This window comes from Macrobrachium rosenbergii, chromosome 15 (assembly GCF_040412425.1).
Source record: "Macrobrachium rosenbergii isolate ZJJX-2024 chromosome 15, ASM4041242v1, whole genome shotgun sequence".
Taxonomy (NCBI): Eukaryota; Metazoa; Arthropoda; class Malacostraca; order Decapoda; family Palaemonidae; genus Macrobrachium; species Macrobrachium rosenbergii.
Genome location: NC_089755.1, coordinates 27,537,677 through 27,550,176, shown reverse-complemented (window position 1 = coordinate 27,550,176; position 12,500 = coordinate 27,537,677). Strand labels below are relative to the sequence as shown.

The following is a 12,500-nucleotide window of genomic DNA, read 5'->3' as shown; positions in this document are numbered from 1 at the left end:
ATATTCCACCCGGAGGAATTGCCGTTTCAGATGCAATGCGTCGATCAGTATCGTCCACTGGAATTCAGTGTCTCTCTCTCTCTCTCTCTCTCTCTCTCTCTCTCTCTCTCTCTCTCTCTCTCTCTCTCTCTTATTATTTTATTTATGATGCAGACTGACAACTGTATTTATTTTTTGGTTGCATTCATTTTACAAAAGTTATAATTATTCTTTTTGCTCTAATTTAAATCATAAGTTTCCTTTTAATAAATATTGTTATTGTAATTACTATTTCGTCTCGAAGGGTTTGTTCAAATAACAGTAGTCATTAACTGGCAAGGCTAACATCGACCTCACACAGAAGTAGGACAAGATGCAAAGGAAAATTATTTGGCAGGGTTAAGTTTACGTCTGATTCCGTTTTGCATCATAATTTTCTTACCACCTTTAATGTTTTACAACGTGCGCTTTCTTCTACTCGTGGTTTGGAATTTCGTCGTATAAATGATCTTCCTCTTTTTCTGAAATTTCATCGTGGGAATCTTCCTCTTTTTCTGAAATTTCACGGTGTAATTTATCGTCCTCTTATTCTGAAATTTCATCGTATAAATGATCTTCCTCTTTTACTGAAATTTCATTGTGGGAATCTTCCTCTTTTTCTGAAATTTCACGGTGTAATTTATCGTCCTCTTTTTCTGAAATTCATCGTATAAATGATCTTCCTCTTTTACTGAAATTTCATCGTGGCAATCTTCCTCTTTTTCTGAAATTTCACGGTGTAATTTATCGTCCTCTTTTTCTGAAATTTCATCGTATAAATGATCTTCCTCTTTTACTGAAATTTCATTGTGGGAATCTTCATCTGAAATTTCACGGTGTAATTTATCTTCCTCTTTTTCTGAAATTTCATCGTATAAATGCTCTTCCTCTTTTACTGAAATTTCATCGTGGGAATCTTCCTCTTTTTCTGAAAATTCATCGGTATAAATCGTCCTCTTTTTCTGAAATTTCATCGTTAATTGATCTTCAAAATTTCATCGTGGCAATCTTCCTCTTTTCTGAAATTTCACTGTGCAATTTATCGTCCTCTTTTTTATGAAATTTCATCGTATAAATGATCTTCCTCTTTTTCTGAAATTTCATCGGGGGAATCTTCCTCTTTTTCTGAAATTTCATCGTATAAATGATCTTCCTCTTTTTCTGAAATTTCATCGGGGGAATCTTCCTCTTTTTCTGAAATTTCATCGTATAAATGATCTTCTTCTTTTTCTGAAATTTCATCGGGGGAATCTTCCTCTTTTTCTGAAATTTCATCAGGGGAATCTTCCTCTTTTTCTGAAATTTCATTGTATAAATGATCTTCCTCTTTTACTGAAATTTCATCGGGGGAATCTTCCTCTTTTTCTGAAATTTCACGGTGTAATTTATCGTCCTCTTTTTCTGAAATTTCATCGTATAAATGATCTTCCTCTTTTTCTGAAATTTCATGGTGGAATCTCCTCTTTTCTGAAATTTCACTGTATAATTACTGTCCTCTTTTTCTGAAATTTCATCGTATAAATGATCTTCCTCTTTACTGAAATTTCATCGTCCCTTCCTTTTTCTGAAATTTCACGTGTAATTTATCGTTCATCTTTTAAGAAATTTCATCATATAAATGATCTTCCTCTTTTTCTGAAATTTCATTGTATAAAATATCTTCATCTTTTTCTGTAATTTCGTCGTGTAAATTATCTTCATCTTGTTACGAAATTTCATCAAGTAAATTATCTTCCTCTTTTTTCTGAAATTTCATTGTATAAATTATCTTCATTTTTTCTGAAATTTCATTGTATAAATTATCTTCATCTTTTTCTGAAATTTCATCGTATAAATTGTCTTCCACCTTTTTCTGAAATTTCGTTGCGTAACTTATTTTCAGCCTTTTATGAAATTTCATCGTGGAAATGACCTTCCTCTTTTCCTGAAAATTTGTCCCGTTAAATCTTTTTTGAAATCTCATAGTGTGAATTATCTTCATCTTTTCCTGACATTTCGTCGTGTGAATTATCTACATATTTTCCTGAATTTCATCGAATTAATTGTCTCCCCTCCTTTTTGAAATTTCATTGTGTAAAATATCTTCCTCTTTTCTGAAATTTCATCGTGCAAATTATCTTCCTCTTTTTCTGAAATTTCATCGTCTAAATTATCTTCCTCTTTCTCTGAAATGTCATCGTCCAAATGATCTTCCTCTTTTTCTGAAATTTCGTTACGTAAATTATCTTCTTAGTTTTACGAAATTTTGTCGTGTAAATTGTATTCATCTTTTTCTGAAATTTCATCTTTTTCTGAACTTTCATCTTTTTGTGAGATTTCATCGTGTGAATTATCTTCATGTTTTTCTGAAATTTCATCGTGTAAAATTGTATTCATCTTTTTCTGAAATTTCAACGTATAAAATATTTAACTAATTTTCTGAAAATTCTTCGTATAGATTATCTTCTTTCCAAGCATTCTGTACCATATTTTCGAATTTTCCCAACGAGTATAGTGAAATTTCATTCTTCAAATTTCCGTTCATTTCATTCTGTGACTAAATCTTCACTTTCAGACTGTGTAAGTAACCCTAACCTTCGTATCTGGGTAATTTTTGGTGATAATGATAATAGTAGTAGCTGCAGTACTAGCATCAATAGTGGTTGCAGTTACTGGGATGACGGTAAAGATGACGAACAAAATGGTACGTACAATTCTTAATGCAGTAACAAATGTTAACATTAGGCTATTCCGTCCATTTTTTTTTTTAGGAAGATTCATCATTCTATTTTCCACCGCTTGAGGTAGGATAATAATCTCTACTAAGGGAAGTCACCTTCATTCTCTTTTATCCTCTTTTTCACCACTCTTTCCTCTTCACTGCCAACAACCTCTTGATGGGTTTTGTAACTCCGGTTGATGTCCGATAGAAAAATGGAATAACGGGAGAGAGGGAGAGAACTGGCAATAGAATTGTGTGACAGTTGCGTGGTAATGGAAAATTTACTCACCTTGTATGGAGGGGCGTGAATGGAAAGAATTATTTTTTTCTCTCTCTCTCATACCCCTTTTGCAAGAGATAAATTTATGACGCTCGGCCTATCCATGTGTTGTCATTTATTTAAATATGATTATTTATGCAACTTGACATGAACAGTTCGAGTGGGGTAGGGAAAAAGCAGAATTATTTTTTCCCTCTTAGTTTTTCATTTAATTGCGAGATGAATTTTGAACCATGATCATGCCATCAGGAACAGAAATAGGTACTTTCTTTTGCATGGATGTTCTTTTATGATTGACATTATGCATTGCAGGAATAAGAGAATGAAAGCGTTCTGGTTTTTATTTTCGTTTATGATGCGATTGCTCTATGAATATGAATATATTTATGGAGCTGACTCTCAATATGTATGATTATTATGTATGGATGATTTTTCATGTATGATCACAAGCACGGCTCGAGTGATTAGATCAGAAAGACAGTTGTATGTGTATTCACGTAATATATATATATATATATATATATATATATATATATATATATATATATATATATATATATATATATGTATATATGTATGTATGTATGTATATGTATGTATGTATATATATGTATGTATATATATATATATATATATATATATATATATATATATATATATATATATATATATATATATATATATATTCACATATAGACAGGAATATATGAAAATATGACTGTAAAGGAAAGCTATTTTTTTTTAACTTCACGTTTGTCTTATAAGTAAATGTATGGTTTTGTGAGTTTTTCCTTCTTCTTTAGGATTTTGTCATATATGTGAGAGAAACGTGGGTGTTTTATTTTTATTCACAATATGATTTTCCTCTTTTCGAATAAATATAAAATGCCGCAGTCCCAAGCAGTATACTACAGGGAAGAATGACCTTTTGAGACAGACAGATTAATGTAGCTATACGATTAAGTATAATGGGATATAAACCTTAAGAGAAACATTGAAATAGTTGAACTAATGCATGAATACATAGCAGAATGAAAAATATATCATGCAGCTATAATAACTTTGTTTTACGATTAAGTTTTTTTAGTAAGTCCGTTTTAAGAAAAGACTTCGAAAGTTTGGCAGGCGTCGGTCTGTCCACACGAAGGAGTTGCTTAATGGGAGGGTGGTCCATTCTTCCACTTTCAGAAGGGATTCCTCCCTTATCACGCATCTACATCTTTTCTACATTAAGGAGAACTGGGAAGAGTGAAAATGGAAATTGGAACGTCTGATTTGTGTTATTTCTTACGTAATTTTTTTATATGGTGTTTGTATATTTGAATGTTTGCCCTAAAAATTTAGATTATAATGTATCCCTACAATAACTTATCTATCTGTCTGGTTAATCTTCATTTGAGTTCAGATGTGCATCTTTTTCTAAACTTGTGTCATTCTTCAAACAAAGATATATTTTTTCACGTGAAGACCCAAGAGTAGAGAACCGAAATGGATAACCACTGGGTTTGACCGTTAAGGATGAGAGATTTAGCTGTGATTTTTCGTTGGATAATGTTAGGGATAAAAATTTTCCAAACTATTTATATATATATATATATATATATATATATATATATATATATATATATATATATATATATATATATATGTATATAAATATATATATACATATATATATTCATATGTATTTTGTAATATCAGTACAAGAAATAGGGCTGCACACCGCACGGCCTGGGACACGTGACGGCTTTCATATCACGGAAGGCGAAGTTGAGTTATGAAAATCAGGCTTAGCCAAGCACTGTGGCACTTACAGCCATTCAGTGTTTAAGGCAGTAAGAAGAGGGAGTTGGAGTGGTTGGACAGCATGCTGGAAGGAAAAAAGCAGGAAGGGGGTAAAGTGAAAAGCTAGATAATAGGTGATACTATGGGCCGAAGGGACGCTGCAAGCAACCGACAGTTTACCATGTCAGATGTATTGACGGCACTAACCTCCTAAGGGGCGCAATGCAACGAGAAAGCCATTGTTTTCAATCTTCCTGAAATGCTACTGCAGTAAAATCAAGATTGCTAATGGTCTTAGGAGGAGAGTTCCATCTGAGATTTAGGAGGCATTCCCTTCCCCAAGGAGTTCACAACCCTTCACCAGGCGCTCCTCTTCATTCGAATACGATCCACGAAAATCCCAAGCAATGGGCACTTGCTCGAACAGCAGTGTCCTGCTAGTACCGATTAATACTATCGCTGCAACAGCCATTTGTTAAGTGACTAACCTGACACTCATGCTCCTATAATGAATCGTTTGCTTAGTATATATGGAGGAAGGAGAACTGAAAATGTGAAAAGTGTGAGGATGTGTAGAAGAGGTAATTAGAAGGTTAGCGTAAGTGAAAAGATGTTTTTGGATGATATTTGGTCATGTGGGAAGAATGGAGGGCGGTAGGTTTGTGAAAAGTTTTAGAAGGGACGAGGAGAGGAAGGCCTATAAATGGTATAGTAATGGCATAGTAAACTAACGGCTTAAAGTTCGGAAAGCAAGAGAGCGCGTGCAAGGTAGACGTGAAAGTCCCAGCGTATGTGAGTGTGGCTTCTTCTCTTTATGACGTACTCTATCTCATAAACACAGCCCTGGTCTATACCACCAGGATCGAAAGATCACTGCTTTATGACTAAGGTTAATGAGAAAAGTAATCATTTTCACTTTACGAGTATGAGGCTGGATTTTACTCTTTCCGTTTTATATTGATAATTGTAGGATCGTTTTGATTTTTAACAGAAATCGATATCTTCTTTAGTCTAAGGCGAAAGTTATAGCAATTGTCGAGTATTGTTTACATGTAAAAGAAATTAAATCAGGTCTGTCATTTTGCTCATCACAAGGACATCAAATTATATATTGTATTAATATTGCGAAAGCAAAATTAAGGTAGTATCGACTAACAGAGAGTTTGTAAGACTGAATCAAGAGAGAGAGATGCATGTCATGTTTCTGAGAGATTCCTCTTTATCAATTATCCAACCGCATTGAATTTTGATTTATTTGAAATTACAATACTCAGAAAGATGTCACTTTGAAGTCAACGCATCAGAGGACGGGTTGGGAGAATACCCTTCCGAAATCTTCTTAAATATAACTACACATCCATTGCAAATACATCTCCAGCAGTGGTCTTTTACTCAGTGGACATACGACGATAATAAGAATGAATCAATTCGAGTTGAGAGAAGCTACGGTGTTTTAGACTTAATACAAGCTGCGGGGCTTTGGACTTGATACAAACTACGAGCTTTAGATTTGAAACAAGCGATTGTGTCTTAGACTTTAGACAGGCTACTTACCTTAGACTTGAGACACTATATGCAGCTTTAGACTTGAAAAATCTATGGTCTGTAGACTTGGGACAAGTGACGGTGGTTTAGACTTGCGACAAGCTATGGTCTTAAGACTTGGGCAAATCGACGGTGCCTTAGATTTGAGATAAAGTACACTGCTTTCGACTTGAGACAAAGTACTCTTGAGAAAAGCCATTGTCTTCTTTAGACAAGATGATCTTTAGACTTGGATTAAGGTAAGTTGCTTTAGATTTGAGATAAGCTATGGTCTTTAGAACTGAGATAAGCTTTAATATTTAGACTTCAAGCATAGTACGCTGCTTTTAGACTTGAGAAAAGCTATGATCTTTAGCTTCGTGACAAGTTATGATCTTCAGACTTCAGACAAGATACGCTCCTTTAGACTTGAGACATGCTGTGGTCTTTACACTTGATACAAGGAACGTTGCTTTAGTCAAGTTGATGTTGAGACTTGGGACCAAGTATGTTGTTTTAGGCTTAAGCTTGAGATAAGTTTTGTTATCTAGACTTTAAACAATGTACATTGCTTTAGATTTGAGATAAGCTTTGTTATCTTGACTTTAAACAAGGTACATTGCTTTAGACTTAAGATAAACTATGTTCTTTAGACTTATTATAAAGCTTTGGTCTTTTAGACTTGAAATAAGGTACCTTGCTTTAGACTTGAGAAAATGTATAGACTCTAGTGCTGAGATAAGGTTGGTCCTTAGACTTGAGAACGCTTTGGTTGGGACTTGAGACGATGAACTTTGCTTTAGACTTGAGATAACATTAGTCTTGGGACAAGCAACGGTGCTTTAGACGTTGAGACGTGTTTTGGTGTTTTAGTCTTGGCCGGCTACGGCCTAATGAATGAAAAAGTCTTAAGTGAAAATATCCATTGCTCTTAAACGAGGTCGGTCGTATTTCACAGAAATTACTAAAGATATAACTGGGAAGTTCCAAGGCTTCAGTTTTCCTCTTGTCCATGTCCCAGTACACTCTCTTAGCGACTGCTCGATAAATTCATTTGGAGGACGCTTTTGGGAAAATATCCCCATCGCAAGAAAATCTGTTTTGTTATGACTTGACGACTTTCCATCATGGTTATATATAGCTTTGGTTGTCAGTTGAATGAGGAGGGGTGATGTATGATTATTTTTTCTACGTTCCCAGTAAAGAAAAGTATATCGGTTTATCGTTGTTCCGCAACCGGTCAGTTGCGACGCTTGATAATCCTTATTCAGTCGACTTTCAGTCTCAGATTTCTTCTGCAAGTGTTACCCATCGGTGAATCAGTGAACTGGTCTTTATCCTGGAAGACTTTCGACCCTACAGAATATTTGAACTTAAAATGTATATATGCGTATATGTATAGACAATTAGAACGAAAGTAAACAAGAATTATGCAGAATATTGATTAACTAAGCAATAAATGCTGCTCTTAGCAAAGAAAATATAAGAGTCGACTGTTTTACTCGGCATCCAAGGAGAATTTAAATACCTTCCTTGTCAAGTGTTCAAGGAAAATAAAGACGTAGGCATAGCTAAGAAAGCCTAGCAGTTTTAAAAGCAACATCCAAACTGCTTTATGCGACAAAACCTCTTAATCACAATTGACTAAATGGCCGAATAAGCCCCAAGTGAGTCCGGAGTAGCTGCTCAATTTGGGGGACATATATATAGCATCGTGGTACTTTATCTGGAAATTCTGAAGCGACTTTTTCTGAATTTCAAAATACGTATGTAATATCAGGGATCGAACTATGAAATCATCAATTGGTAACGACGGTAAAAACATTACGAAAAAGACAATACAACCCGATTTCGTCTATTTTCATCAGAGGCTCTGTCAAAGACGCATTAAAACCTTTTTATAAAACTATCCTTTACTAGGAAAACATATTTATAAGAAGAAAAAAAGACCTGAGTAGAAGCATCACGCGACTGTAAGATGGAGAAGACTACAAATTTCTTCGATATTTGTAAATTTCCCTTAACGTCCTGTTATGCGGATATGTCAGTGTTTCTCAACCGGTGCGCCCGGGCTCACTGGTGCGCCGTGGAAGGTAGCCAGGTTTGCCCCAAGATAACAAAAGATTTAACTTATGTAATATGTTTATATTTTAAAACTTTGATTTTCATATATTTTAGAGACATCAAGTATGTGGTTTTTAAGTCTGAGTCAAGTCTTCGCCACTTGACATTTTGAACTGGAAAGTAAATTCCTTAATGGCTTTATCTTCAAGAAGCATGGATAATCCTTTTCCTTTCATTGGGGATTTAAATCGGTCATTACTCACCTCTCTCTCGATCGAAAAAAAGAAAATAGATATTGTCTATAATTCTATATCTGCTAATCTCCTTTTGAAATGTTAGCCACAAATGACAACCGGTAAAGGCCAATGACTTAACCATATGGTAAACGAAAAGGACAAAGTTGGTATCAAATTTCCCCTGAGGTCAGTTGGTAATAAATGATAGAATAAAATAGGACTAAACCAAAATACAGTATTCCAGGTTGGTGACGCATAATCCAGGTTAATAACTTCACCATGTGGTGAATGACATTCAAAGGGGGTTTCATAATTCGGGACAATGACCTCTTTGTCCAATAAATGCGAAGTCTTCTGCGATTGTGGTCAGTCTGAGTAGGCACCCATGTGCTACTACATCACTTTTCAAAGTTCTCGTTCAAGACTCTCGCTGATGTATAATTGTTTTTTTACATATTTAAAAAAATAAACTACCCATACAATGAACAGATTTTTAAACAAGAAACGCGCCAGTGAAGAACCTGATTCTAATAATTAAACTATTTCGAGTGACATGAAGCGTCCAGCCAAGAAAAATAAAAGCAGACCCACTCGCAAACACGACAGAAGTTGTTCAGGTTATGGCTTCCTTCACGTGGGCTGGAGATGAAAATCAGCCTCAGCCATTTTGTCTGGTTTGTGGATGCAAAATGTCAAACGAGTCGATGCTTCTTAGTAAATGAAGCAAGCATTTTCAAGTATCACACTGCAGTCTTCAAGGAAAAGATGTACCTAAGTTATTTCAAAAGATGACTTGATCAACGCTTTCAAAAGGAGAGCAACGGTGTCTGAGAAAGCTCAAATCGCGTCTTAGGAAATATCGGAAATGAGAGCCGTAAAAATGAAGTCACATACCCTCGCTGAATCTATTATTTTGCCCGCTTGTAAGAAGATGGTGAAGACTATTTCAGGAGACAATGTAGAGAAACAGATAAGTAAAATTCCATTATTAAATGATAGTGTTCAGAGGCGCATTCTAACAATATTGAAGAAAATATTTGCTGTAATAAACTTCAGGATTCATATTGTGCACTCCAAGTAGATGAACCAACCGACACAGCCAACAAAACGCAGTTGCTTGCCTTTATTCGCTTTATTGATGGGGAAACTTTAGTAAATCAGTATCTTTGTTGCAAAGAACCTTTTACCACTACTACAGTTGAAGACATGCTTCATAATTTAAATCTTTCTTTTGAGAAATGGAACTTATTCTGGAAGTCGTGTGCCGGGGTTTGTACTGATGGAGCTCCATTAATGACTGATTCTATTGAAGGTCTTGCATCGTTTGTAAAGCAACCCCATCCCAACTTTATAATAAAGCATTGTTTCTTGCATAGATGGCAAAAACATTTGGTATTAAATTGAAAGAAGCTTTTGATCAAGACCAAATTGTTCAAATGGTAAAAGCTTGTATATTTGAGCTACTTTGTGAAAACATGGATTCACAACACACACGCTTACTTTTGCACACAAGTTAGATGGCTATCAAGAGGTAAAGTACTTTGAACTTCGTCAATAACTGTTGGCATTTTCTGAGAAAGAAAATAAAAGTAAATTCTCTTAACTTTTGAGATGTGAGTTTTGGACTTCAAAAATGAGATTTCTGATCGAAATGTTTCAACACCTGAATAGTCAGAACGTGTCCATGCAAAGTGGAAATGAAAACCTTCTCTTAACTAACCGACAGAATTCAAGCATTCCAGAAATAACCAGCAGTTTGGAAAAGTAGAGCTAGTTTAGGCTGTTTGGAAATGTTTCCTTTGGTTCAAGAAGGCCATTCAGACAATTTAATTCCTTTAATAGGGGATCACTTAGCAATTCTGGAAGGTAATCTGAACTGAGCAATACAACTGGATTCGCAACCCTTTCTTTGACATTTCAACTGATAACGCTGGCTTTTCGTTAGCAGAAGAGGAGGAGTTGGTTGCCATATCTACTAATCGTGGCTTAAAGATCAAGCAGAAGGAGGTACCCATCGGTCAGTTCTGGATTTCAATCAAAGAAGAATATCTTTCAACAGCTAGGAAAGCTTTGACTGTTTTACTGCAGTTGTCCACACCGTCTCTGTGAACAAGGATATTCTCTACTCACATCAAATGTGGAAACAGATCAAATATTAATTGCACTGATGAAGAGATGAGAGTATATTTATCACATACAATACATACAAGACCAAAAATTCAGAAAATTGCGAAATCTCATCAAGCACACTTCACATTAAGACTCTTAAATGAAAAATATCTTAAAAAATAAATGGTTATTTCAGGTACGTCTTTATCATTTTCTTATTTTCAAATTTCATGACTAATTTTTCCTTTTGAAAATCAAAGATGTGCCCCAAAAGTTTTGATTTTCCGTAGGTGCGTTATGAGGCAAAAGGGTTTGAAAAACACTGAACCATAGTGACCTCACAAAACTCTACGGACCATGATCCCCAGATTTCGGTTACCCCACAAACCCAGTATGTATCATAAATAAATTATATCCAGATCTCCGACTATTTCCCTCTCCGGAAATGACGAGAATCGGTGAGTTACTGGCGCAATGCAGTAAACAAAAAAAGTCAGCCATTATAAAAATAGAGATAACTCTTTAAAAAATGAATGCAGCTGATGCAGCAATCACTTTCAATGATACTTGTTTGAAAGAGGGTCTACCACCACAAATAATGATAATTATATAGTATCTTTACTACAAATTATATTACGCTAATGAAAATAATTTGTATCGGAAAGTAAATAATGCCTACCGCTTAATAAATAATAATAATAATAATAATAATAATAATAATAATAATAATAATAATAATAAGATGCAGTACCATTACTACAAATTATACAATGCTAATAAATATATTATTCTAATGAAAAATTTATAAGAGTGCATTCCTCTTAATATAATAATAATAATAATAATAATAATAATAATAATAATAATAATAATAATAATAATAATAATGAATTTTTGGAACAGGAAAGGGAATTATATTACGCTAATGAAAATAATTTGTATCGGAAAGTAAATACTGCCTACCGCTTAATAATAATAATAATAATAATAATATAATAATAATAATAATAATAATAATAATAATAAGATGCAGTACCATTACTGCAAATTATACAATGCTAATAAATATATTCTAATAAAAATTTATAATGAAAAAATAATAATAATAATAATAAGAATTTTGTGCTAATGAAAATAATTTGTATCGGAAAGTACTGCCTACCCTTAATATAATAATAATAAGATGCAGTACCATTACTGCAAATTATACAATGCTAATAAACATATTATTCTAATGAAAAATTTAATAAGAGTGCATTCCTCTTAATATAATAATAATAATAATAATAATAATAATAATAATAATAATGAATTTTTGGAACAGGAAAGGGAAAATATCTCATTACACCTTATGATCAAACAATAAAGATAACTTAAGTGATTAATCAGTTTTCCAACAAATTTCTTTGTCGCATCCTTCTTTTATTTCTTCTCTTTTTTTCATATCTTCAGACGTTTATCTAGAGAGATGGTAGCTGAGATAAAATATAATAAAACAGAAATAATGAGGACAAATTATTCACAACGAACAAAACAACATCAGATGCATAAGGGATAAACGAAGATGATTCTTTAAAATATTCAGGAACAAAAAAATCCAGTAGAGGTTCTATTAATCTGTAATTTAGTGAAAGACTAAAAAAGGCAAATTAAATGATACACAAGCAAGGAGATTTGGATATCTAATAGACAGTTGTTGCTATTCCATCTTATCGAAAATCCTTCGCTGATATATATATATATATATATATATATATATATATATATATATATATATATATAT

General features: G+C 33.6%; 1 protein-coding gene across 1 annotated transcript in view; it reads right to left on the bottom strand.

The window, feature by feature from the left end:
• Positions 1 to 1,072: 1,072 nt before the first annotated feature.
• Positions 1,073 to 12,500, bottom strand: part of LOC136846297 (uncharacterized protein DDB_G0279979-like) — a 43,806-nt gene continuing 32,378 nt past the window's right edge. The window contains exon 2 of the mRNA XM_067117100.1: positions 1,073 to 1,383. Coding sequence (XP_066973201.1) covers positions 1,073 to 1,383 — 311 coding nt within the window. The remainder of the gene's footprint in view (positions 1,384 to 12,500) is intronic.